Source organism: Somniosus microcephalus, chromosome 3 (genome assembly GCF_052327205.1).
Source record: "Somniosus microcephalus isolate GS21.2 chromosome 3, FLI_Smic_1.0, whole genome shotgun sequence".
Taxonomy (NCBI): Eukaryota; Metazoa; Chordata; class Chondrichthyes; order Squaliformes; family Somniosidae; genus Somniosus; species Somniosus microcephalus.
In genome coordinates this window covers 165,855,089-165,882,607 of record NC_140989.1, presented here as the reverse complement: position 1 = coordinate 165,882,607, position 27,519 = coordinate 165,855,089, and the positions used below count along the sequence as shown (strand labels likewise).

The window sequence follows — 27,519 nt, the reverse complement described above, 5'->3', positions numbered from 1 at the left end:
GCACACATTAGTATACAAGCGCATAACTAATATGTATACACAAATTTAGGTACGCCTGAGCAACATAGTACATTTAGCATGTAAATTACCAAACACGTGGAAACACAGCTTACTGTAAATATACATTTAGCAAACTGGGAGGCATTCTCTTTAAATTAGCCCTGTACATGGTGTATCAAAATACAGCTACTAGTTAACCAGCTAGACAGAGAAAGGTTACAACTAAACATTTTCTACAACATGCAGTGCACACTAATCATCTATAGCATTCTAAAATACTTACAGACAAATAATTTCCAAGACTCAAGCATGGGGACAATACAACTGAGGAGCCTGTGCTGCTGTAGGAGCACCTTGGTGTAGGTCCTGTTCCAGCGGGGACTCCATGAGGACTGGGTACGCAGTCCTGTGGGGAGCGTGATGACCTCATCACGCTCGGTCGCGTTTGCCCGCGCTTGGGGCGTCCCGTGACTGCGTAGTTGCGTCGCTGGCCGTGTTTCTGGCCGTTGAGGCCGAAGTCGGGAGCGGGAACTGGAGGCCAGGCTGAGCCGGTGCTTGCCGCGGGAGCGGAAGATCGCGTCGCTCCCGGCGGCTGGTCGATGCGGCCGAAGACGCTAGGCCGGGCTGTGCTGGCGGCCTTTCTGGAAGGCCGAGTCGGGCCGGCAGCCGCCTCACGCACGTCACGTCGTATGTGACGTGACGTCAGCACGCTACGTCGTACGTGACGTGACGTCAGCACGCTAAGGCGCGTCTTAAAGGGGCAATGGCCCTAAAAGGTAAGTTAAAGGGGCAACGGCCCCAACAGGTAGGTTATACATATATAAGTAAGTTAAATACATACAGTGAGGTTAAGTTAGAGGGAGAGGCAGCACAATCACGCTATTGGGGGTATTCTATAGGCCTCCAAATAGTGAGAGGGAGGGAGAGGAGCAAATCTGCAGGAAAATTGCAAAGATATGCAAGAGCTATAGGGTGGTGATAGTGGGGGACTTTAATTACCCAAATATCAATTGGGATAATGCTAGGGTAAAGGGAAAGGAGGGGGAGAAATTTCTGAAATATGTTCAGGAGAATTTCCTTGACCAATATGTTCTTGGTCCAACGAGGAAGGAGGCATTGCTGGATTTGGTGCTGGGGAATGAGGTGGGCCAGGTCGACCAAGTGTCTGTGGGAGAACACTTGGGTACGAGTGATCATCGCATCACAAGATTTAGATTAGCAATGGAGAGGAGCAAGGAACAATCTAGAGTGGTACTTCTAAACTGGAATAGGGCTAACTTCAATGGGATGCGAAAGGATCTAGCCAGGGTAAAATGGAACCAAAGACTGACAGGAAAAACTGTAATGGAACAATGGGTGATCTTTAAGGAGGAGATGTTCGAAGTACAGGCTAGGTACATTCCAACAAGAGGGAAGGGTAAGAGAACCAAAGCAAAGGCTCCTTGGATGATGAGGGAGATAGAGAGGATGATGAAACAAAAAAGAGGGCGCATGAAGCATGTCAGGTGAATTCTTCAAGGGAGAACCAGACCAAATACAATAAGTTGAGAGGGGAAGTGAAGATGAAAATAAGATTGGCAAAGAGAGAATATGAGAGTAGAATGGCAGGTAACATTAAAGGGAACCCAAAAATCTTCTACCGGCATGTAAATAGTAAGCGGGTAATAAAAAGTGGGGTAGGGCCTATTAGAGACAAAGAAGGTGATATATGCTTAGAGGCACAGGGCAAGGCTAGAATACTTAATGAGTACTTTGTATCGGTGTTTACTAAGGAGGTGGATGCTGACAAAATATTGGTAGAAGTGGAAAAGGTAGAAGCAATGGAAGGGGTGAAAATTGATAGACAGGATATACTAGAAAGGCTGGGTATGCTTAGACTGGATAAGTCACCTGGTCCAGATGGCTTGCATCCCAGGTTGCTAAGGGAATTGGGGGAGGAGATAGCAGAAAGGCTTGCCATAATTTTCCAATTTTCCCTAGATGCAGAGGCGGTGCCTGAGGATTGGAAAGTGGCAAATGTGACACCATTGTTCAAGAATGGGTGTAAGGACAATCCTAATAACTACAGGCTGGTCAGTTTAACATCAGTGGTGGGTAAAGTTTTGGAAACAATAATCAAGGAAAAAATTAACGGGCACTTGGAAAGGTTTAAGCTAATTAAGGAGAGCCAACATGGATTTGTAAAAGGCAGATCATGTTTGACTAATCTAATTGAATTTTTTGTTGAAGTAACAGGGAGGATTGATGAAGGGAATGCAATGGGTGTTGTCCACATGGATTTTTGGAAAGCGTTTGACAAAGTACCACATAGAAGGCTGGTTAACAAAATTGAGGCTCATGGAATAGGTGGGTCAGTGGCAGCTTGGATAAGGAATTGGCTTAAGGACAGAAAACAGCGAGTTGTGGTAAACGGCTGTTTTTCAGACTGGAGACTGGTAGACAGTGGTGTTACCCAAGGGTCAGTGCTGGGGCCACTGCTTTTTTTGATATATAAATAAATGACCTGGATATTGGAATACAGAGTAGAATTTCTAAATTTGCCGATGTCACCAAACTTGGGGGTGTGGCAAACAGTGAGAATGATACCAATCGACTGCAACAAGACATAGAAAGGCTAGCAGAATGGGCAGACAAGTGGCAGATGGAATTTAATACAGAGAAATGTGAGGTGATGCATTTTGGCAGAAGGAACCGGGAGAGCCAAGACACACTTAATGGCACAGTTTTAAAGAGTGTGCAGGGACAGAGGGACCTGGGAGTTAATGTGCATAGGTCCCTGAAGGTGGCAGGACATATTGAGAGAGTGGTTAGCAAAGCATATGGGATCTTGGGCTTCATAAATAGAGGTATTAAAGTACAAAAGTAGAGAAGTTATGCTGAACCTTTATAAAGCGCTGGTTGGGCCGCAAATGGAGCATCCTGTCCAGATCTGGTCACCACACATTAAGAAGGATGTGAAGGCCCTTGAGAGGGTGCAGAGGAGATTTACCAGAAAGGTTCCAGGGATGGAGGATCTTAGCTACAAGGACAGGTTGGGGAAGCTGGATTTGTTTTGATTAGAGCAAGGAGGCTGAGGGGTGATTTGATAGAGGTGTACAAGATTATGACGGGTTTGGATAGGCTAGATGGGGAAAGGCTGTTCCCACTAGTTGATGGTACAAGGACTAGGGGTCACAGATTTAAGGTTTTGGGTAAGAGATACGGGGGGGACGTGAGGAAAAACTTTTTTACATGGGGAGAACCTGGAACTCACTGCCAACGGAAGTGGTGGAAGAGGAGACACTCGGGCCTAGAAATTCAGTTGCCTTAGCGCCGCTTTTGAGGCGCTAGAGGGACTAGCGGCAGAGTTATGGCCAGTTTAAAAATTCCCTGGGGCCCTAAATCGGCGTTGCACCGGTAGCGCTGCGCCGGCACCGATGACATCATCAGTGTGCGCAGCGTCCCGGTTGCCATGCCGACGGGCCCTAGCGCCGAAATTCAGTTGCGGCCGCCTCGCCCGTGGCAGCCGCAACTAAGACTCTGGCAACAGAGTCTTGCATGAGTTTGCGCCGGCGCATTAAAGGCCCCGCGGCGGCCGGCCGCTTTCCCGCCGGCCGCCTGCCCGCAGCTCCCTCCCCAGACTTCTCCCCCCCACCCCCCGGAACAGATGCAAGCCCGGCACTTGTCCGAGGTGCCGGGCTCATTTTTAGACAGATTTGCGCGGGCCGCGGCCGGGTGCAGGCAGCTCCTCCTTAATGGAAGGAGGAGGCCTGCACTTCCCGAGCCTGCCGCACCGCATCGGGTGCCGCAGCGCCGGAATTGCGGCGCGAAACGGCAGTTAGCGCCGATTTACCGCCGCAAAGACCCTTCAGTAGCGCCGGCAGCCGTTTGGGCGCGGCCCTGCTGAATTTTTGGCGCGCGCAGGGGGACTTAGCGCCGGCACTAACTTCCGGCGCTAAAGCCCTGGCTAAGCCAAAACCCAATTTCTAGGCCTCAATGTTTTCAAGGGGAGACTGGATAGGCACTTGAGGGAAATAAACTTGTAGGGCTACGGGGATAGTGCAGGGGAATGGGACTGACTGGATTGCTCTACAGAGAGCTTGCATGGACTCAATGGGCTGAATGGCCTCCTTCTGTGCTGTTTTGACTCTACGACCTCCAACAGTGCAGCGGTCCCTCAGTAATGCACTGGTGTGTCAGCCTGGATTTTGTTCTCAAGTCTCCAGAGAATTTTCTGATTCAGACTCGAGTGTGCTACCGACTGAGCCTCGGCTGATACCTAAAGGTCCTTGTGTTTGGACTGGTAAAGTGTGTCTCCTTGCTGAATCAGCCCTTTGATATAATGAGGGGCAATGTTCCGAGTATGCCACAACAGCAGACACCGTTGATTTCAACGGATGGAAAAAGTGCAAGCAGTTTGCACATGATGTTGTGATTGGTGCTGGCAGCAGGCGTGGCTCCCTGTTGCCATTCCATGCTCAGAAGATCACCCCACAGCTTTCAAATACTGTGGGTGTTGCCTCATACCAGACTTGAGGTGCTTCTGTTGAATACAACACTTTATTTCCATTCTTTTAAAATGTGCAGATTCTGCAATCAGTGTGCACAACCAGCGAATTTTAAACCTATCTTCGGAAACTTCACTGTGGTTGTGTAAGGACCAAAGAGCAAAGATCATTATCAATAAATGGTGTGTATCAGAAATTTGCTTGTGGAGGTCAATGCATCACACATGATTTTCTGTCCATTGGAAGTGAGAACGCTCTGATGTCAAAACTACCGTCAGTGTATATATTCTTGGATCTATATAGATCTCCCTCAGTATATTTATTCTTGGATCTATACAGATCTAAAGTCAGTGTATATATTCTTGGATTTATACAGAGCTACCATCAGTGTATATATTTTGGGAGTATGTAGATCTACCCTCAGTGTATATATTTTGGCAGTTTATAGATCTACCCTCAGTGTATATATTTTGGCAGTTTATAGATCTACCCTCAGTGTACGTATTTTGGGAGTTTATAGATCTACCATCAGTGTATATATTTGGGGAGTATATAGCTCTACCCTCAGTGTATGTATTTGGGGAGTTTATAGACCTACCCTCAGTGTATGTATTTGGGGATTATATAGCTCTACCCTCAGTGTATGTATTTGGGGAGTTTATAGATCTACCCTCAATGTATGTATTTGGGGAGTATATAGCTCTACCCTCAGTGTACGTATTTGGGGAATTTATAGATCTACCCTCAGTGTATGTATTTGGGGAGTATATCCTTATTCTCCTCTTAGGCAGTCCCTCGGAACCGAGGATGACTTGCTTCCACATTAAAAATGAGTTCGCAGGTGACTGATTAGTCCAATGCGGGACCTACAGCTCTGTCACAGGTGGGGCAGATGGTGGTTGAAGGGGCGGGTGGGTGGGGTGCTTGAGTTGATGTGCGCTCCTTGCGCTGCCTGCGCTTGGTTTCCGCTTGCTCCCGGCGAAGAGACTCGAGGTGTTCGGCGCCTTCCCGGATGCTTCTCCACTTTGTGCGGTCTTGGGCCAGGGATTCCCAGGTGTTGGTGGGGATATTACACTTTTTCAAGGAGGCTTTGAGGGTGTCCTTGAAGCGTTTCCTCTGCCCACCTGGGGCTCTCTTGCCGTGTCGGAGTTCCGAGTAGAGCGCTTGTTTTAGGAGTCTCGTATCGGGCATGCGGACAATGTGACCCGTCCATCGGAGCTGATTGAGCGTGGTCAAAGCTTCGATGCTGGGGATGTTGGCCTGAGCAAGAACACTGACGTTGGTGCGCCTATCCTGCCAATGGATTTGCAGGATCTTGCGGAGGCAGCGTTGGTGGTACCTCTCCTTTGCTTTGAGGTGCCTGCTGTACATGGTCCATGTCTCTGAGGCAGACAGCAGGGCGGGTATCACTGCTGCTCTGTAGACCATGAGCTTGGTGCTGGGTTTGAGGTCCTGGTCTTCAAACATTCTCTTCCTCAGGCGACCGAAGGCTACACTGGCACACTGAAAGCGGTGTTGGATTTTGTCGTCGACGTCTGCCCTTGTTGACAGTAGACTCCCGAGGTATGGAAAGTGCTTCCCTGTCTGCCACAGGGAAAGTCATCGCAAGAATCCTCCTCAATCGCCTTCTCCCAGTGGCCGAAGAGTTCCTCCCAGAGTCACAATGCGGATTCCGCCCACTAAGGGGCACAATGGACATGGTCTTCACCGCACATCAATTACAAGAGAAATGCAGGGAACAGCACCAACCGCTGTACATGGCCGCCTTTGACTTCACAAAGGCCTTCGACACTCAACCGTGAGGAATTATGGAGTGTCCTCCTCAAATTCTGCTGCCCTCAAAAGTTTGTCACCATCCTCTGCCTGCTTCATGACGACATGCAAGCCATGATCCTGACCAACGGTTCCACCACAGACCCAATTCACGTACAAACTGGGGTCAAGCAAGGTTGTGTCATCACACCAACGCTCTTCTTGATCTTCCTTGCTGCAATGCTCCATCTCACCCTCAGTAGGCTCCCCACTGGAGTGGAGCTAATTTACAGAACAAACAGGAAACTGTTCAACCTCCGTCGTCTTCAGTCCAGATCCAAGGTCATCCCATCCTCTGTCATCGAATTACAGTATGCAGACGATGCCTGAGTCTGCGCTCACTTGGAGGTCGAACTCCAAATCATCGTCAACACTTTCACCGAAGCGTACGAGAGCATAGGCCTTACACTAAACATCCGTAAGACAAAGGTCCTCTACCAACCTGCCCCCACCACACAGTACTGGGGAGTATTTAGCTCTACCCTCAGTGTATGTATTTGGGGAGTTTATAGATCTACCCTCAGTGTATCTATTTGGGGAGTTTATAGATCTACCCTCAGTGTATGTGTTTGGGGAGTTTATAGATCTACTCTCAGTGTATCTATTTGGGGAGTTTATAGATCTACCCTCAGTGCATGTGTTTGGATAGTTTATAGATCTACCCTCAGTGTATGCATTTGGGGAGTACATAGATCTGCAGTCTGTGTATGTATTTGGGGAGTTTATAGATCTACCCTCAGCGTATGCATTCTGATAGTATAAAGATATTATTATGAAGTCAGTTAAAATATGTTCTAAACTAATGAGATATGAAATATTGCAGTGCAAAGCTTGACTGTCTTGACTTGTGTAAATCAATAGGAGAGCCAGCGATTTACTCAGCAGGCTGTCATTATCATGAAAGCCATAGAAAATATGATACGTAGTTTCGGTGATCAGCAAGAATTTCGCAATGCTTCGATGGAACTGGAATTTGCTCTCCAATTTCAAGACAGGAAGATGGCTGACGAGCAAAAAGAGGTGACCTGATTGAAGAGTATTGGTTAGAATCTCCCAAAAAAATATTATAAGGGAAAACAAAACACTTCTGTGACTACCTCTATGCTCACTGGTTGCTTCCTTTTACCCGCTTTATACACTATTTTCATCCATTTTTGGGTCCCTTTTGGGCTCGGTTTTCCTACTTATTTTAAATGGGTTACCACAAATGTTAAATTAATGCCATCGTAAATCAAGACAACATGTTTCACCTCATTTTGCTGTTCTTTTATCCAAATGAGAAGTGTAACAGCTAGCATGCTTGCATCATACACATCAAATGCACTATCCACTTAGTCCCATTCCCCAGGTGCTTTGAAAATTTCCTTTTACAATTATTTATCCTTTTTAAAAGCTATTATAGATTCTGCTTGCACCACTGTCTTAACCTCTCCCTTTGTTCTTTGGTGATTATCTTAAAATTATGCCCTCTAGTTACCAGCTGACTGACCAGTGGGAATAGTTTTTCTTGACTTAACATATCAAAACTCCTGATTTAATTTATCAAAACTCTTAATAATTTTGAACACCTCTGTCAGATCCCCTCTTAACATTCTTTGTTGCAATGAAAAGAGCCCCAGTTTCTCTAATCTCATTTATAAAGCCTCCATTCTTGATATCACCTTAGTGACTCACCTACCAACCTGTTCTGCCATCGCCCCAGGCTTTAGGTCCTCCTGGATCTGCTTTACCCTAGGCATCCTCTAGCATGGCCACTGCAGTACCCATCACCCTCTCCCAGAGCAGCATACTACCAACTCTGCAATATTGCCCACGCCTCCCCTCCCTCATCACCATTGCTGCTGAAATGCTTTTCTTACCTCAAGATCTGACTCCACACCGGCCTTCTAAGCCCCTCCATGCACAAACTCTAATTTGTCTAGTACTTTGGGAATTCTTCAATTTAGCACTCGCTCAGTTCTTCAATTTAGCACTCGCTCAGTTCCACTCCCCCATTACATCTATTATCTCCAACCTCCACTAGTTCCCACTGCACCAAATTCATAATCCTTAGCTTAATTTCCAATTCATTCCATGACTTCACTCCACCGTACCTCTGAAACCTCCTCCAGCCCCAAGTCCCAGCCCTTGGTCTATGGCTCCAACTCTGGCTTTCAGTATAACCCCCTCACCCATCAGCTTTCCTCGCTTGGTGACTGAATTTTCATCCATGTAGGTCCGTCCATTCCTCTGAAATTGCCTCCCTGAGCCTTTTCACCTAGCTACTTTGCTTCTCGCCTTCACCAAAACCTATTTTTACAGTCCACAATTTTGGTTAACTCTCCGAATTATCCCACTACCACTACATCTGTTCTTACCTTTGTGAAGTGCTGCGAGACATTTCAAAATAGGCACAAAAGCAGGCCATTCAACCCCTCGAGCCTGTTCCGTCATTCAATTAGATCATGGCTGATCTGCACCTCAACTCCATTTATCCACCTTTGCTCCATATCCCTTGATACCCTTACCTAACAAAAATCTATTGATCTTAATTTTGAATTTTTCAATTGACCTAGCTTCAACAGTTTTTTGGGGGACAAAGTTCCAGATTTACACTACCCTTTGTGACATCCCCCCTGAATGGCCTAGCTCTGATATTAAGTTCTGGACTCTATCTTGTTCTGGACTCCTCCACCAGAAGAAATAGTTTCTCTTTACCCTATCAAATTCTTTAATCATCTTAAACACATCAATTAGATCACCCCTTAATCTTCTATGCTCAAGGGAATGCAAGCCTAGTCTGTGCAACCTGTCCTAATAACTTAACCCTTTTATTCCCAATATCATTCTGGTGAAATTACACTGCACCCCCTCCAAGGCCAATGTATCCTTCCTGAGGTGTGGTGCTCAGACTGAACACAGTACTCCAGATTCGATCTGACCAGAATTTTATTCAACTGTAACATAACTTTCACCCCTTTGTATTCCAGGCCCTTTGAGAAAAAGGCTAACATTCCAGTAGCCTTTTTACTTATTTTTTGAAGCTGTCCATGTTAAAGGCACTAAAGAAATGCAAGTTGTTATTTTGCTATTAAGCAAACTGACATCACACAATTCAATTTGAACAAGACCCGACTATTTTGGTCCCTGTCCTCACTGTAAATTTGCTTTTACCGTTTTTCCGCTAGGTCTTCAACAAAGCCTTATATGGCACCTTATTACATGCCTTTGACGTTTGCCTCAGTCCTGAGGAAAATTTTGCTATTAGTGCACTCCTATTTGATACCTCGCCGAGGAAGCTGTCTAGAAAAAGCAAGACATGCTCAGGTGAGTGTGCCGATACCAGTTGACAGGTAATCTTAGCAGATGAAGAGACAATGGCTTCTTGCTCAGCAGGAAATACTTTATTACTTTCCTTGCAATTGAAGTGTATATGGTTCAATATTTATCTCAACAGCCATTATCTACTGCAATTCCTAATTCCTATAATACAGCTCATCATATTTATGATTAACATACATAATTTAACCAAAGATCCTCTTAAAAGCTTTAGCATGAAACTGCAACTTTGAAACGGTTTCATGAAAGATTTGGATAATTGTTGTGAACAGATACTTCTTGGCTTGCATGTTACAAATTTGTGAATGCTTGCAAAGGCAGTTCTACTCAGACATTCCCAGATAGGTGCTCTTGGAGCAGACTTTTCCAGGTAGGTGTTCTTTGGTCAGACATGCCCAGATAGGTATTCTTGGTTCTGCAAAGACAGTTTCACAGGTAAGTGCAGGTAACGGCAAACCCCCTCTGGGCCGGAGAAACTCCTTGGCGTCCCTTCGGTCATTCTTTTTTCACCTCCAGGTATCGAGGGCTAATAATTTCAGTACCCCTTTCATCAATATAGTTGTAGCAACCAAAGATACCTCAAATCCCTTTTTTTTTTTAAATCACTTGCTGGAATATGAGAAACTTTTACCACATGTACATTGGGTGTTCCCATCAGAAGGAACGGAGAATTGCAGGTAAACTGTTCATCATGCAATTATCACAGGATTTCCCGTTAAAAGGAAGCTCTTATGCATTATGCACCAGCGCATTCTATGGCAGTCTAAAATGAGCATAGCACGATTCCATAGGGGAGCCAGTGGATTGTCGTCTGCTTCCCTGCAGCCCTGCATGCCCGATTTCATGGGCGGAAAATCTACGCCGCCTATTCAAAAAGGTGCTCCAATGTTCATGCAAATTTTTATCTTAATTTCAAAGCATAGGAATCAAGTGCGCATTAGTTGTAAGAAGGTTCTGTAGCCACAGATTACCATTAACTCTGCTACTGTGTGCCGGAAGCAGACAGTGAACTTAAAAAGAAAGACTTGCATTTATATAGCGCCTTTCGTGACCTCAGTATATCCCAAGTACTTTTCAGCCAATGAAGTACTTTTGAAGTGTAGTCACTGTTGTAACATAGTGAAATGCGTCAACCAATTTGTGCACAGCAAAGTCCCACAAACAGCAATGTGATAATGACCAGATCATCTGTTTTTAGGTGTTGATTGAGGGATAAATATTGGCCAAGACACCGAGAATAACTCCCATGCTCTTCTTTGAAATAGTGCCATGGGATCTTTTACGTCCACCTAAGACGGCAGATGAGGCCTCAGTTTAACATCTTAATCCGAAAGACTACACTGCCCACAGTGCAGCACTCCCTCAGTAGCACTGCACTAGATTGTCAGCCAAATTTTTTTGTGCTCAAGCCCCTGGACTGGGCCTTGAGCCCACGATCTTCTGACTCAGAGGCAAGACTGCTACCACTGAGCCATGGCTGCAGCATCAGTGTCATTTTAAAACATTTCAGAAATTATCAGGGACCAATTAGCAGCACTTACTGCTGCTACAACACCATTAGTTATTTTCTTAAAAGAACATGTAGTTTCCATGGTAGCAGCAACATGTACTGCTACACTTGAAAGAAAATGTATTTCACTTGCAGGTCGATTGACATACGTAAAAGGGAACTGTTGATACAGCCAATTGAAGGTTATAGCACTGTTGCACTTTTTTCAGGAAGGTTCGAGGAGAAATCTAGAGAGCAATAATGCAATGGCCAGTGGCCCTCACATTGATGGCATATTAGGCCAGAGGCCTGAGGCCTATTCTACACTAAATGCACCGCAATGTAGTGTGTACACTTGGAGCCTGTGCACAGGCTGTGTGCAAAATTCATTATAGCCGAGAACAGCCGGTGTGAAGAAACTTGCTTTGATTCCTGAACAAAGCCAGCACCGAACTCCACACACAGCTGGAGCCAAATGTGAACCTCCCAACCTTCAGCCTACAGCTGTATCCAGCAGGTAACTGACGCATATAAGGGGGTTGAAATTGGTCTGTGCCATTAGTGTGAAACGGGCTCACGATGAATCGGCAGCCCATTTTGCACCATGCCCATTTGCCTTCAATGGAAAGGAAGATCGGGCGCAGTGTAAAACCAGCTGCCGATTCACTGTGACCCATTTTTACACTAATGGCACAGACCACTATGGAGTGTCCTCCTCAAATTCGGCTACCCTCAAAAGTTTGTCAATATCCTCCGCCTACTTCACGATGACATGCAAGCCGTGATCGTGACCAACGGATCCACCACAGACCCAATTTACGTATGGACCGGGGTCAAGCAAGGCTGTGTCAATGCTCTTCTCGATCTTCCTGGCTGCAATGCTCCATCTCACCCTCAGTAAGCTCCCCGCTGGAGTGGAGCTAATCTACAGAACAAATGTGAAACTGTTCAACCTCCATCGCCTCCAGTCCAGATCCAAGGTCATACCATCCTCTGTCATCGAATTACAGCATGCAGACGACGCTTGCGTCTGCGCACACTCTGAGGTCGAACTCCAAACCATCGTCAACACCTTCACCGAAGCGTACAAGAGCACGGGCCTTACACTAAACATCTGTAAGACAAAGGTCCACTACCAACCTGCCCCCGCCACACAGTATTGCTCCCCGATTATCAAAATCCATGACGAGGCCTTGGACAACATGGACCACTTTCCATACCTCAGGAGCCTACTGTCAACACGGGCAGACGTCAATGACGAAGTCCAACACCGCCTTCAGTCTGCCAGTGCAGCCTTCGGTCGCCTGAGGAAGAGAGTATTTGAAGACCAGGACCTCAAACCCAGCACCAAGCTCATGGTCTACAGAGCAGCAGTGATACCCGCCCTCCTGTATGCTTCGGAGACATGGGCCTTGTACAGCAGGCACCTCAAAGCACTGGAGAGGTACCACCAACGCTGCCTCCGCAAGATCCTGCAAATCCATTGGCAGGATAGGTGCACCAACGTCAGTGTTCTCGCTCAGGCCAACATCCCCAGTATCGAAGCTTTGACCACGCTTGATCAGCTCCGATGGACAGGCCACATCGTCCGCATGCCCGATACGAGACTCCCAAAACAAGCGCTCTACTCGGAGCTCTGACATGGCAAGAGAGCCCCAGGTGGGCAGAGGAAACGCTTCAAGGACACCCTCAAAGCGTCCTTGAAAAAGTGCAACATCCCCACTGACACCTGAGAATCCCTGGACCAAGACCGCACAAGGTGGAGGAGAAGCATCCGGGAAGGCGCCGAACACCGGGAGCAAGTGGAAGCCAAGCGCAAACAGCGGAAGGAGCGCACGTCAACCCAAGCACCCCACCCACCCGCCCCTTCAACCACCGTCTGCCCCACCTGTGACAGAGACTGTAGGTCCTGCATTGGATTCATCAGTCACCTGAGAACTCATTTTTAGTGTGGAAGCAAGTCATTCTCAGTTCCGAGGGACTGCCTAAGAAGAAGAATGGCACAGACCAATTTACCCCATTGATTGATAGGGCCAGGGATTCCCGCACACATTTCCCCCCACCCCACCTGACTTCATGTCTGGAAATCTGACGGTGACACGGCTGCAATCTCCAGGTGTGCGCCCTTTGGGCCATGCTCCCCACCAGGTCCACTGGCTTGGAAAATTGCCTCACTTGTCGGTGCGCTATGCTTGAGGCTGAGGATACTGTTCCGAAACAGATAGAAATTTGATGACAACAACTGCGATGGGGTTAAAAGGAAAAAGAGTCACTGCTGTATGTTCAATTTGTAGTGCGAATCTTCAATGTTCCATTAACTTCATGAGCCCCTTAATGTTTTTAACAAGGTGCTCTTTCTGAAGTTCCTGAGGGGTGGCAGGACAGGAGCCCAACTAAGGAAGAAGGGGAAGCTGCCACCAAACTACAAGCTTGGTGGAAAACTTTACTCGTTCAGGAAATAATGAGGGCCAGAATGGCAGGTAAGAAATTAGGTGACTAACAAATTTGAGTTTTGCTTCAGAGACTGAGTATCAATGTGCAATATGTCATTTTGTGGCAAACAGTAAGTTGGTTTATTTTTTCCACCATGTAGTATAGGATGCGTCCAGCCAACAAGAAGGGGTGAAAAAATCACAGAACTATACCTCTTTAAGACCCTAGGACATTACCTTCTCACACAGAGAGAGCTAGATTATACATATTAGTGCTCCCAGTGCAGAGCGTCACACATCCAGAGCGCACAGCAGGAGTTCGAACATGGAGATCAATTAATCCATTTCCTTAATGGATGTAAAATCGTGCAGGATGCTGGAGAAACTTCTTTACACATAGAGTTGTGAGGCTGTGGAATTCACTTCCAGAGGCAGAAATTAAGTCAACATCCAAGATTAGATTGGACAAGTGGATGAAGAAAAAATGTTGAAGGGTTATGGGCACAGCATGGGTAAATGTGATTAGAACTTATGCTCACGTGGAGGGTAAACGCAGACACAGACCTGCTGGATCGAATGACCCATTTCTGTGTTGTAGCTGCTATGTATTTCTATGGAATTAGGGGATTTGTAGCAAATTGGATTAAAAACGGGTTACTACTAAAACAGAGAATAGGTGTTAATGCCGATTTCTCATCGTGGTTGGAAGTGAGTAGTGGTGTCCCACGAAGATCAGTTCTGGGACAGCTTCTGTTCACTATGTAAAGCAATGAATTGGACACAGGGCTAGAGGGAGCAAATTTGCAGCTGATAGTAAATTAGGAGGCATAGTAAATAATTCTTTGCACCCAAGCTCCATCAGCACGAAGAAGCAGAGCCAACTTCTCATAAAAAATGGTGCTTTGTGTAATGGTTGGTTTTTGGCCAGTAGGACAAGGGCCAACAGGAGTGAAGCCACCAGAGAGCAATTACAAAGAAGACCGATGCCACAGCAGCACTGCTTGCCTGAGTGCTGGGCAATGATAGACAGCAGCATTACGCTGCCACCACTACTGGAAGGTGTAATTACTGAGGGACGATTACATAGACAAATCCCATTATAGATGTGGGCATAGGAATCTGTAATAATGAGAATAAATTAACACAAAAGCTGTAACAAAATCATGACAACAGGAAGTCAAGTGGTGAAAACAGAAATGTACACATACACATGATTTTTAATACGTTATAGATTTAGATATCAACATATATGTGTGATATATATGTTACATATGTTAGGTAATTATTCATTTAGTATCCACCCATTTGAAGTGTGGATATAGTATTGGCCCCAGTATTCCTTTCCCCCACCCCCACCCCAACCTCCACCCTTGCCTGGGTACAGAACAGGCGCAATGTATTGTCCACCAGTCTCGGGCCGTAGCACCTACAGATCTGTTGGGTTTCTAAAAAGGAGCATTGAAACTTGGAAAAAAAAATTGTTTTAGGGATGTGTGTGACACTGGCAAAACAGTATTTATTGCCCATCCTTATTTGCCACAAGGGCATTTAAAATCAGCCACTCACTGTAGGACTGGAGCCACATGTAGACCAGACCATGTAGAGGTGGCAAGCTCCCTTCCTTGTGTACCAACAATCAGGAAGTTTTAATGGTCATTTTTCTGGTGCCAACCCACAAATTTGTATAGATTTGATCAGGTAGATAGAGAGAAGCCATTTCGTCTAGTGATGGAATCCAGAACAAGGGAGCGTAATCTTAAAATTAGAGTTAGGCAGTTCAGGGGTGATGTCAGGGAGCACATCTTCATCTGGAACTCTTCCCCCCGCCCCCTCCGCCCCCCAAAAAAAAGCTGTTGAGGCTAGGCCAATTGAAAATTTCAAAATTGAAATTGATAGGTTTTTGTTAAGCAAAGGTATTAAGGGTTATGGAACCAAGGCAGGTAGATGGAGTTAAGATACAGATCAGCAACAATCTAATTGAATGGTGGAACAGGTTTGAGGAGCTGAATGGCCTACTCCTGTTCCTATGTTCCTAATTACCAGAGTTGATTGAATTTAATTATTACAACTTTAAACTCTCAGGGCTAAATTTTCAGTTGCTTGCGCCAGCAGTTAGCGCCTTAAGAGAAGTGATTTTCGGGCGCTATGCGTGTAGCGCCCGGGCGCAGCGCAGTTTGCGCCCCGCCCCAAATTAAGTTGCCCGTTAGCGCCGGTGCAAAGTTTAGCGGCCGCCCGGATGCGCGCGCAGAAAATGACGTCACATCCTCGTGCAACGCCCTTTGGCCGCCCCGAATCCAAACTTCAGTCGGACCGCCCCATTGTGCGGCTGGCGTCCAGAGCGTTTGTAAAATGGAACGCAACACACCCTGGGGAGCGCAAATTAAAGGGCACTCCTCCTGCACTATAAAAGGCAGTCTGCATGTGTTGTGTGGAAGGATCCAGTGTGTTGTTGTGAACGGTGCATTTATGTTTCCGGCCTCCTCCTCCTCCTCCTCCTCCTCCTCCTCCTCCTCCTCCTCCTCCTGCTGTTTTCCCCCCCAGACTCTGCCTTTGAAAAAAACACATGCACCCTTCCCCTTTAAGAGCTCACTGGCACCAGAGTGTCTGCCGTGCGCTGCGCCCGAGCTCGGGTGTTGCGCTCTGCACCGCCGGCTTAGCGCCTAAAGATAGTAGTGGAACGCCTCTTTTAGTGCTCCACCAACCTCTTAGGGCGAAGCCACTGAATTTCCGGCAACGGGGCGCTACTTTGGGGCGGGCGCTAACTTCGGGCGGGCGCTAAGGTTAGCGCCCCAAAACTGTCTATACTGAAAATCTAGCCCAAAATCTCTGGGTTGCTAGTCCAGTATCATAACCACTAGGCCACCGCACTTGCCTTTAAGGTCCACTGGAAGTGGGTGCCACTTGGTCACAGTGGGAGCAAAGTGAGGCAGGAAGGCCAGAAACAAGCCCTCCAACCTCACTTACATTGTAATGGTGGGAGGAAGATCAGTGCCATGCTTTCTCCATTTACATATCACTGTAAAAATAGCGTGTTCCGCATTCTGACCATTCACTGAGTAAAGAAGTTTATCCTGAATTTCCCTATTGGATTTATTAGTGACTACCTAATATTTATGACCTTTAGTTTTGGACTCCCCCCTGCCCCCTCAAGCGCCTTTCACAACCTCAGAACGGCCCACTGCACTTTACAGCCAATGAAGTACTTTTGAAGTGTAGTCACGGTTGTAAAATGTAGTAAACGTGGCAGCCAATTTGCGCACAGCAAGCTCCCACAAACAGCAATGAGATAATGACACATGGTTTTTTTTTAAGTGTTATTGATTTTGGAATAAATCTTGACCAGGACACCGGGATAACTCCCCTGTTCTTCTTCAAAGTAGTGCCATGGGATCTTTTACATCCACCTGAGAGAGCAGACGAGGCCACGGTTTAACGTCTCACCTGTAAGACTATCTCAGATACTGCGGCACTCCATCAGTACTGCACTGGGAATGTCAGCCTAGATTTTTGTGCTCAAGTCTTTGGACTTAAACCCACAACCTTCTGACTCAGAGGCAAGAGTGCTGCCAACTGAGCCACAGCTTGAGCCCCAGCCTGTTCAGTTCTGGTATCATCCTTGTAAATCTTTTTTGCACCTTCACCAATGCCTCCAAATCCTTTATATAATATGATGAAGACCAGAACTGTGCCCAGTACTCCAAGTGTGGCATAACTGAGGTTCGATACAAGTTTAACATAACTTCCCTGCTTTGCAGTTCTATCCCTCTAGAAACCAGTGCTTGGTTTGCTTTTTTATGGCCTTGTATACATATTATTACATAGTCTTTACAGCACAGAAACAGGCCATTCGGCCCAACAGGTCCATGTCGGTGTTTATGCCTTATTATCCTGCGTCGCTACTTTTAATGATTTGTGAATATGTACTCCTAGATCCCTTTGCTCCTCTACCCCATTTAAACTCTTATTATCCAAGTATGTGGCCGTTTTATTCTTCCTACCAAAATGCACCATCTCACAATTATCTTTATTGAAATTAAAGTTTACCAATTATACACCCATTCTGCAAGTTTATTCATGTCTCCTGTAACACATATTCTTCTGTACCAATACAGGGACAGAGAAAAATGCATCTGTTAAGGAAACCCTGCGGCAAATTTGGGAAATGCTAGAACCAGACGCATTGCAACATGGCTTGTTTTTACTTAGGTATGATGCACTGAACACAACTGAGTGACATTCAGATCTGCAAAGATAATGTTACCTGAAATATTGTTTATCACTATTATTTATTATGTACTACGTATGAGGTAATGTACTTGAATTAATACTTTCATTAATTAAAGGTGCTGTGATGTTTCATAGGTCAGGATGAGGAAGTGAGCAGTTCTGATTAAAAACTTAATATAAGAAATAGGAGCAGGAGTAGGCCATACGGCCCCTCAAGCCTACTCCGCCATTCAATAAGATTATGGCTGATCATCAACCTCAACTTCACTTTCCCGCCCGATCTCCATATCCCTTGATTCCCCATGAATCCAAAAATCTATCTATCTCAGCCTTAAATATACTCCAAGTCTAAGCATTCACAGCCCTCTAGGGCAGAGAATTCCAAAGATTTACAACCCTCTGAGTGAAGAAATTCCTCCTCATCTCAGTCTTAAATGGTTGACCCCTTATCCTGAGACTATGTCCCCTAGTTCTAGACACTCCAACCAGGGGAAACAACCTCTCGGCATCTACCTTGTCAATCCCCTTCAGAATCTTGTATGTTTCAATGAGATCACCTCATTCTTCTAAACTCCAAAGAGTATAGGCCCATTCTACACAATCTCTCAACATAGGACAGCCCTCTCATCCCAGGAATCAATCTAGTGAACCTCCGCTGCACTGCCTCCAAGGCAAGTATATCCTTCCTTAGATAAGGAGACCAAAACTGTGCACAGTACTCCAGGTGTGGTCTCACCAAGGCCCTGTACAATTGTAGCAAGACTTCCTTACTCTTATACTCCAATCTCCTTTCAATAAAGGCCAACATGCCATTTGTCTTCCTTATTGCTTGATGTACCTACATGCTAGCTTTCTGTGTTTCTTGCATGCGGACACCCAAATCTCTCTGAACATTTAAAGGTTTCTCACCATTTAAAAAATATTCTGTTTTTCTATTCTTCCTACCAAAGTGAATAACCTCACATTTCCCTACATTATACTCCATCTGCCACCTTACTGCCCAATCACTTAGTCTATCTATATCCCTTTTCCGATTCCTTGGGGGAGAAATTCGGTGGCGCCCCTTTTGAGGAGCTAACTTCACGCCCTGGCTCTGTAAATTCAATGGTCGCGCTCCAAGTAGGAGGCGGGGCGCTACTGGAAGTGCTCACCCTCCTTCCTGGGGCACAACAACTGAATATCACGCCGCTACATGCAACAGCGGCACGCGCGTCAGCGCTGCGGTATTGCAGGCCTCCTCCCCTGATTAAAGGTAGGGGGCCTAGCGCTGCACACACCAGGGCCCTGCTGGACCACTGGGGAGCGGGGTGCCGGGAAAGCAGCCCAGCACTCGAGGAGTGTCGGGCTAAGTGATCGCGGACGGCACCCCGACTAAAAAAGGGGAAGGGGGCAGGTGCTGGCAATCGTCCAAAAAAAATGGCGGCCCAACACCTGCCCTTTAACTTGCGCTGCCGTGGCTACAAAAATGCCACGCTGACCCTGTCGGACATATTGTCCGGCGATATGACAGGGGGCGCTACCGAGTTTGCAGCCGGGGCACGAGCGGGGTGCTGCGCACGGCGATGACATAATTGCCGGCGGCGTAGCACCACAGGGAGCTACCGCCGCCACTAACCTCCCGCTGAATTTCGCGGGAGGCATTAGCGGCGCCGTGCCCGGGTGCTAGGGGCTTTGCGCCCTGATAAAGCCGTTAACAGGAGACACAATGCAACCCAATTTTTCCCCCATTGTGTTCTCCTCACAGCTTACTGTCCCACCTAGCTTTGTATCGTCAGCAAACTTGGATACATTGCATTTGATCCCTTCATCTAAGACATTAATATAGATTGTAAATAGCTGATCCTTGCGGCACCCCACTAGTTACAGCCTGCCAACCTGAAAAAGATCCGTTTATCCCAACTCTCTGTTATCTGTCCATTAACCAATCCTCTATCCATGCTACTAAATTACCCCAACCCCATGAGCCCTAATCTTGTATAATAACCTTTTATGTGGCACCTTATCGAATGCCTTTTGGAAATCCAAATATACTACATCCACTGGTTCCCCTTTATCTACCCTGCTTGTTACATCCTCAAAAAACTCTAATAAATTTGTCAAACATGATTTCTCTTTCATAAAACCATGTTGACTCTGCCTAATCATGTTATGATTTTCTAAGTGTCCTGATACCACTTCCTTAATAATGGATTCCAGCATTTTCCCGATGCCTGATGTCAGGCTAACTGGCCTGTGGTTCCCTGTTTTCTCTCTCCCTCCTTTATTGAATAGCGGTGTTATATTTGCGACCTTCCAATCCGCTGGGACCGTTCTAGAATCTAAGGAATTTTGGAAGATCAAAACCGATGCATCCACTATGTCTTCAACCACCTCTTTTAGAACCCTAGGATGCAGGCTGTCAGGTCCAAGGGATTTGTCAACTTTTAGTCCCATTAGTTTCAGTAGTACTTTTTCTCTACTTATATTAATTACGTTAAGTTCCTCACCCTCATTAGACCCTTGGTTCCCTACCATTTTTAGTATGGATTTTGTGTCTTCTACTGTGAAGACAATACAAAATATTTGTTTAACGTTTCTGCCATTTCCTTATTCCCCAAAATAATTTCTCCTGTCTCAGCCTCTAAGGGACCAATGTTTACGTTTGCAACTCTTTTCTTTTTTACATACTTGTAGAAACCCTTAGGGCTCAAATTTCCAAGCCCCGAGGAGGTGGGTTTGGAGGCGGGAGTGGTGATAAAATTGCAGAATTGGGGGGCAGGAACTCATCCCGCCCCCAACCCGCCGCCGTGCCAATGTCCCAGGAGGCAGGCATCCGACCTGTTGTAGGGGGTGGTGTTTGGGGTCAGCTTCACCTCTGACTTATGAGCGGTTCAAATCGCTCCCACTCCCTTGGTTCTAGACCTTGGACTTATTTGGGGGTTGTGATAAAAGTGCAGCAGACAACTGATTTTTGGTGTAAGAACTTTGATCTTTATTTGAGAAAGAAAATACAACACAATAATAACACTCTAATAAAATGGGGAAACACCGACATACACGAGGGAAAAATTACAGTAGACAAATACCTCACCCTTCCCAATCCCATCTTACTAGCTAAGTTAGGCTCTAAAGGGACCAGGGATAATGCTCACCAAAGCGACTCCTTGACAGTTGAGCTGGTTCGCGATTTCGGGGTTCATTAGATGTGTCGGTTGGGGCCTGCCGTACCCCGGATACGGTAGAGGACTTCACCTGCATAGCTGGTCAGTCTTTGCGAGTCCGCTGATGTGGTAGGGTGCGTATTGGATCTATCAGGTGAGTACCCAATTTTCTTTGGTTAGAAATAGGGCCTAGAGTCTTTTGAATAAAATCTTACCCAGGGGTAAGTCAGGATAGTTTGTAGAGTGGAAAAGACTTGCGAATCTTCGGTTTCTTCCGAGTTGGGTTTTCGTTGGTCGTGGTGGCCCGATATTACCCAGTTGGCTGTAGGTAATATTCGATGGGGCCCTTGGTGCCGCGGGGTGTCCGATGGTGTGTTACTTCTTCGAGAGAGAGAACTGCTTCGAGATGCTTGCTCCTTGATCTTGGTGTTGCTCGACGATGGCTCTTCTTAAACTTGTTTCTTCTTTCCGCTCGAACTGTACTGTAGTGTGAACTACTCCGCCTTGCTGAACTTGAACTGTACTGTCCTTGTGGTTGAACTGCGTGAACATACTGACTGTACTGTACTCTTTAACTGTTGAACAGGCCCCCAATTATACTAATCGAGGCCTGCTAATCTATGCGCCAAATCTGTTTAGGTGTATCGTTAGATTTTGGCGGGCTCGTTAACATTGAGCTGTGCAAATTGTTTAATTGGTTTCAGGATGGCTTCCTGAGTTGTTGAAGTAGTTTAAAAATGTGATGACTAGTTTTGGGATGGCTTTCCTGAGCTGTTGAGCTCTTATCTAATTGTATTGAATTGTCCTCAAGCTTTGAGTTTCCTGTGGGGCCTGAGATTCTTTGTAGGTTGGTGAAACGATTTGTTTTATGCATGTTTTTGGATGGGTTCTGTGAGGCTGTTCTTCCGTGGGTCTATTGTTAGCATGTACATTTCTTGATAGGGCTGGGTGACGTTTACAGTTCCCCCAGACAGTTTGACTACCTCGAATACTCAAACTGTCTACTGCAGAGGTAGATCCCAAATTCTGTAACAGCCTTTTTCCAAACATGCCTGAACATGCCTTTTAAAATGCCAAGTCTGTTTCTGACCTTGAATCTCCTTGTTAGGCCCAACATGCCCTTCTATCACTCTTGAAGTTTTAACAAGGGTCCAAAGTCACTTTAATATGGTTTTCTTTCATAATGGGGGATCTGTTAATTTTGAGAATCCTACACTGTGCTGGGAGCCGCCTCCCCAAGGCGGGAAGGGGCTTAGTGCCAATTAACTGCCTGTTGACAGGTTGTTAACAGGCAGTTTTTTGCCTCATCCCTATTTTTAGCCCTGAAGTGTGGGCTTCCCGACGGCTCTGAACCACGCCAAGTTAGCGAGGCAGACCATCGGTCTGAAGTGGTTGGAAGGGTCGAGATGTCCATTGTGCAGGTGAGTGATGGGTGCATGTGTGCAGAGGTAAGTGTGTGACGTAAGTGTAAAGTGTTTTAATAAGTTTTACTTACCTTTACTTTCCCCTGCAGGCTTCCTCCCTCAGCTCACCGGCACAGAAAGCAGAATGGCCGCTGAACTGTCAAAAGCTGCAGCCTCTGCTTTCTGATCTGGAGAGCTCTCTAACTGAGTCTGAATAGAAGGACTCAAGTTAGAAGACAGATTGTCAGTGTTTGACAGCTTCACAGAGCTGTCAAACGCTGATTTTTCATCTGTCAAAAGCTCTTGACAGGTGAAATGTCAATCGCTGATGTCACCCGTAACCAGGTGTCCCTTAATTGGCCTGCTGAGCCCGCTGGGCGGGCTTAACAAGGTCAATCAAGGGACAATAGCGTGGGTTGGCCACAAGTCGATGGAGGCGGGGCTACAACCCAAAAAGTGGGAGTCCTGCTTCCAAAAGCTCCCCATTGACAAAATCCAGCCCTTACAATCTGCTTTTATATTTCTTGCTAGTTTTCTCTCATTCTATTTTTTCCCTTTTTATCAATTTTTTGGTCATCCTTTGCTGGCTTCTGAAACTTTCCCAATCCTCAGGCTCACTATTATTCTTCGCATCATTATAAGCGTCTTCTTTCAATCTAATGCTATCCTTAACTTCTTTAGTTAGCCACGGTTGGATCACTTTTCCTATGGAGCTTGTGTTCCTCAATGGAATGTATTTTTGTTGAGCATTATGAAACATTTCTTTAAATGCTAGCCACTGCTTATCTACTGCCATACCTTTTAATCTATTTTTTAAAATAGAAGCCCAGAAAATAAGGCCCTGCTATTAGCTCGGGAGTTGGAGGTGGGGTGGGGTGTGTTTTGTGGTCGGGAAACCGGGAAGAATGGGTTTCCCTCATGCCCTGCCGAATTTAACGGCAGAGCCTGATTAACATTTTTAGTCTCCATTTCTTGGCCGCAGCCATCCAGATTGAGAGGCTGGCAGGCTGTCGGCGGGTAAGCCTTCGGCATCAGGCTGCAGCCAGGGAGCGGAGAGGAGGGAGGGAGAGATCATGGGTCGGGGGCTGTGGATCGATCGGAGGCATTGGGGGGCCCAGAGATGCATTGAGAGGGCTGGAGATGCATTGGGGGGCCGGAGACATAGGAGAGTTGGAGACACATCAACCTCCGAAAGTGGGTGGGTTGGAGTCAGGTTTGAGATTTTTTACATTTTTATATCCCACCCGATCCAAGCCCACCTGTATTTGGGGGTTAAAATTCCCATCTAAAAGATAGAAATAGGTCACTCCTGTGGCAAATGTAATCATCCACTTTAAATAAATACTGTAATGCAGGGAATTAATTGGTGAATGTGCAAATGTTTCTTTTAACAGTGTATCCATTAACTAGATTGTCCTCAGAGCCACCAGGCTCTTCACAGCAGTAGTGTGTTTACCAAACAATATTGAAGATGATTGCTGACTTACACTTGGTGAAATCCTCTCAATAATACTATTTTTTGAAGGGTTTTAATCAGGTGATATAAAAGTTTCTGGAAAGAAAAATTGCACTGTTTAAACTATTTAGAAGCAGAGCAGCCAAATAAAAGTATCAAGCTTACAGCCCAATAATATTTGCTTGTGTGGTGTGTGAAGCTGCACACAGATTATGGTTATTGGCAGCATGAGACTTTAGATAGCGTGGGTGCATCACTAAGTCTATTTCTGGATATGATGGAGGAGGAGGAGCAGGACTAGCAAGAGATGATGGCCAGGGATCTCATGAAGGGACACGCTGGAGACCTTCAGGACTCTGAAATATCTGAGGTGCTGAGAGGACCACAAAGGTATGAGAAAAGAAAAAAAGACTTGCATTTCTAAAGCGCCTTTCACAACCACACAACATCCTAAATGGCTTTACAGCCAATGAAGTACTTTTGAAGTGTAATCACTGATGTAAAGTTGGAAACGCAGCAGCCAATTCGCACAAACAGCAATGTGATAATGACCACAAAATCTGTTTTAGATGTTGGTTGAGGGCTAAATATTGGCCCAGGACACCAGGCTCCCATGCTCTAATTAGAAAAAGTGCCGTGGGATCTTTTACGTCTACCTGAGAGGGAAGATGGGGCCTCAGTTTAGCGTCTCATCCAAAAGATGGCACGTACGACAGTGCAGCACTCCCTCAGCGTGCACTGGAGCATCAGCCTGGATTATGGGCTCAAGTTTCTGGAGTGGGACTTGAACCCACAACCTTCTGGCTACTGTGACCTCAGAGAGGGCCGGTGTACAAGGAGGCTGCACTTCACAAAGCCACCATCTCTCACCTGCATCTAGATCGGCATCATCACTAATGGTGACCCCTGGATTGAAGTTCTACACAGGCACCCGTTGGGGACGTCACTGCAATCAGACAGTATTGAATACATTGCTGCATCATAGAGATAACAGGTTGCCTCTGTGTGTACATAGAGTTCAACAGCACAGTGAAGCTACAGGTCATAGGTCAGGTACAGATGAGGAAAGCCACTTAGCTCATCTTTAGCTCAGCCATCTAGAACAAACCTACTAATTCAATCACCATATTCAGCTGTTTGCTGAATGATTCTATACTTCTTGCTTCCCCTACACTGGTGGTCCTTCCACAAATTAGTCATTCATTGTTTGAAGAACTGATATCAATCCTCAAATAACCTTCTGCCTCGCTGTTTTGACTATGTGTCCCCCACGCTGTGGTGTACAGTTTAGTATGAAGTACTGTACCAGATCTACTGCATTGGACCACCTCATGTGTCTCTATGAGGTTACGGCTTGCTCACTTCCTTTCAATGCTGGGAATAATGATGAACCTGTATAAAACACTGGTTCGGCCTCAACTGGAGTATTGCGTCCAATTCTGGGCTTTAGGAAGGATGTGAAGGCCTTAGAGAGGGTGCAAAAAAGATTTACGAGAATTATTACAGGGATGAGGGACTTCAGTTATCGCGGATAGACTGGAGAAGCTGGGGTTGTTCTCCTTAGAGCAGAGAAGATTGAGAGGAGATTTGATAGAGGTGTTCAAAATCATGAGGGGTTTAGACGGAGTAGATAGAGAGAAAGTGTTCCCATTGGTGGAAGGGTCGAGAACCAGAGGACACAGATGTAAGGTGATTGGCAGAAGAACCAAAGGCGACAGGAGGAAAAACTTTTTTACTCAGCGAGTGGTTAGGATCTGGAATGCACTGCACTGCCTGAGAGGGAGGTGGAGGCAGATTCAGTCATGGCTTTAAAAGAGAATTCGATAAGTACCTGAAGGAAAAAAAAATTCAGAGATACCGGGAAAGGTCAGGGGAGTGGAACTAGCTGAAGTGCTCTTGCAGAGAGCCAGCACAGGCTCAATGGCCAAATGGCCTCCTTCTGTGCTATAACCATTCTATGATTCTATGAGAATGGCATACATGAAAAAGCCATGTTAGCACATCTGAAGTTGAAGGATGCCAAGTTGAAACTGTAGTCAGATCAGTTTTTTTAAATTAATTTATGGGATGTGGGCATCGCTGGCAAGGCCAGCATTTATTGCCCATCCCTAATTGTCTTTGAGAAGGTGGCGGTGAACCGCCTTCTTGAACCGCTGCAGTCCATGTGGTGAAGGTACTCCCACTGTGCTGTTAGGTAGGGAGTTCCAGGATTTTGACTAGCGACAATGAAGGATCGGCGATATATTTCTAAGTCAGGATGGTGTGTGACTTGGAGGGGAACTTGGAGGTGGTGGAGTTCCCATGCACCTGCTGCCCTTGACCTTCTAGGTGGAAGATGTCACGGGATTGGGAGGTGCTGCCGAAGCTGCAGTGCATCTTGTAGATGGTACACACTGTAGCCACAGTATACCGGTGGTGGAGGGAGTGAAAGTTTAAGGTGGTGCATGGGGTGCCATTCAAGCGGGCTGCTTTGTCCTGGATGGTGTCGAGCTTCTTGAGTGTTGTTGGAGCTGCACTTATCCAGGCAAGTGGAGAGTATTTCATCACACTCCTTACTTGTGCCTTGTAGATGGTGGAAAGGCTTTGGGGAGTCAGGAGATGAGACACTCACCGCAGAATACCTAGCCTCTGACCTGCTCTTGTTGCCAAAGTATTTATGCGGCTGGTCCAGTTAAGTTTCTGATCAATGGTAACCCCCAGGATGTTGGTGCAGGATTTGGCGATGGTAATGCCATTGAATTGTGACGGAATAAGCCATATTTCAAGGAGAACAACTCCAGCTTCTCCAGTCTGTCCATGTAACTGAAGTCCCTCATCCCTGGAACCATTCTTGTAAATCTTTTCTGCACCTTCTCTAAGGCCTTCACAACCTTCCTAAAGTGTGGTGCTCAGAATTGGACACAATACTCCAGTTGAGGCCGAACCAGTGTTTTATAAAGGTTCATCATAACTTCCTTGCTTTTGTACTCTATGCCTCTATTTATAAAGCCCAGGAACCCATATGCTTTTTTTAACCGCTTTCTCAACCTGCCCTGCCACCTTCAACGATTTGTGCACATATACCCCCAGGTCTCTCAGTTCATGCATCCACTTTAGGATTGTACCCTTTAGTTTATATTGCCTCTCCTCGTTCTTCCTACCAAAATGTATCACTTCGCACTTTTCTGCATCTGCCACGTGTCTGCCCATTTCACCAGCCTGTCTATGTCCTCTTGAAGTCTATCACTATCCTCCTTACTGTTCACTATACTTCCAAGATTTGAGTCATCTGCAAATTTTGAAATTGTGCCCTGTACACCCAAGTCCAAGTCATTAATATATATCAAGAAAAACAGTGGTCCTAGTGCTGACCCCTGGGGAACCCCACTGTGTACCTTCCTCCAGTCCTAAAAACAACCGTTCACCACTACTCTCTGTTTCCTGTCACTTAGCCAATTTCGTATCCATGCTGCCACTATCCCTTTTATTCCATGGGCTTCAACTTTGCTGGCATGCCTATTTTGTGGCACTTTGTCAAACGCCTTTTGGAAGTCCATGTACACCACATCAACCGCATTGTCCTCATCAGCCCTCTCTGTTACCTCATCAAAAAACATAATCAAGTTAGTTAAACATAATTTGTCTTTAACAAATCCATGCTTGTTTTCCTTAACTAATCCACACTTGTCCAAGTGACTGTTCATTTTGTCCCGGATTATAGTTTCTGAAAGCTTCCCCACTACCAAGGTTAAACTGACTGGCCTGTAGTTGCTGGG

General features: G+C 46.1%; 1 protein-coding gene across 2 annotated transcripts in view; it reads left to right on the top strand.

Annotated features, from left to right (window-relative positions):
* Positions 1-27,519, top strand: part of adgb (androglobin) — a 399,345-nt gene that overhangs the window by 223,446 nt on the left and 148,380 nt on the right. For both annotated transcript variants that reach the window (XM_085981859.1, XM_085981860.1), the window contains 4 exons: positions 7,161-7,319; positions 9,467-9,605; positions 13,455-13,586; positions 17,651-17,744. In XM_085981859.1, the coding sequence (XP_085837985.1) occupies positions 7,161-7,319; positions 9,467-9,605; positions 13,455-13,586; positions 17,651-17,744 (524 nt within the window). The remainder of the gene's footprint in view (positions 1-7,160; positions 7,320-9,466; positions 9,606-13,454; positions 13,587-17,650; positions 17,745-27,519) is intronic.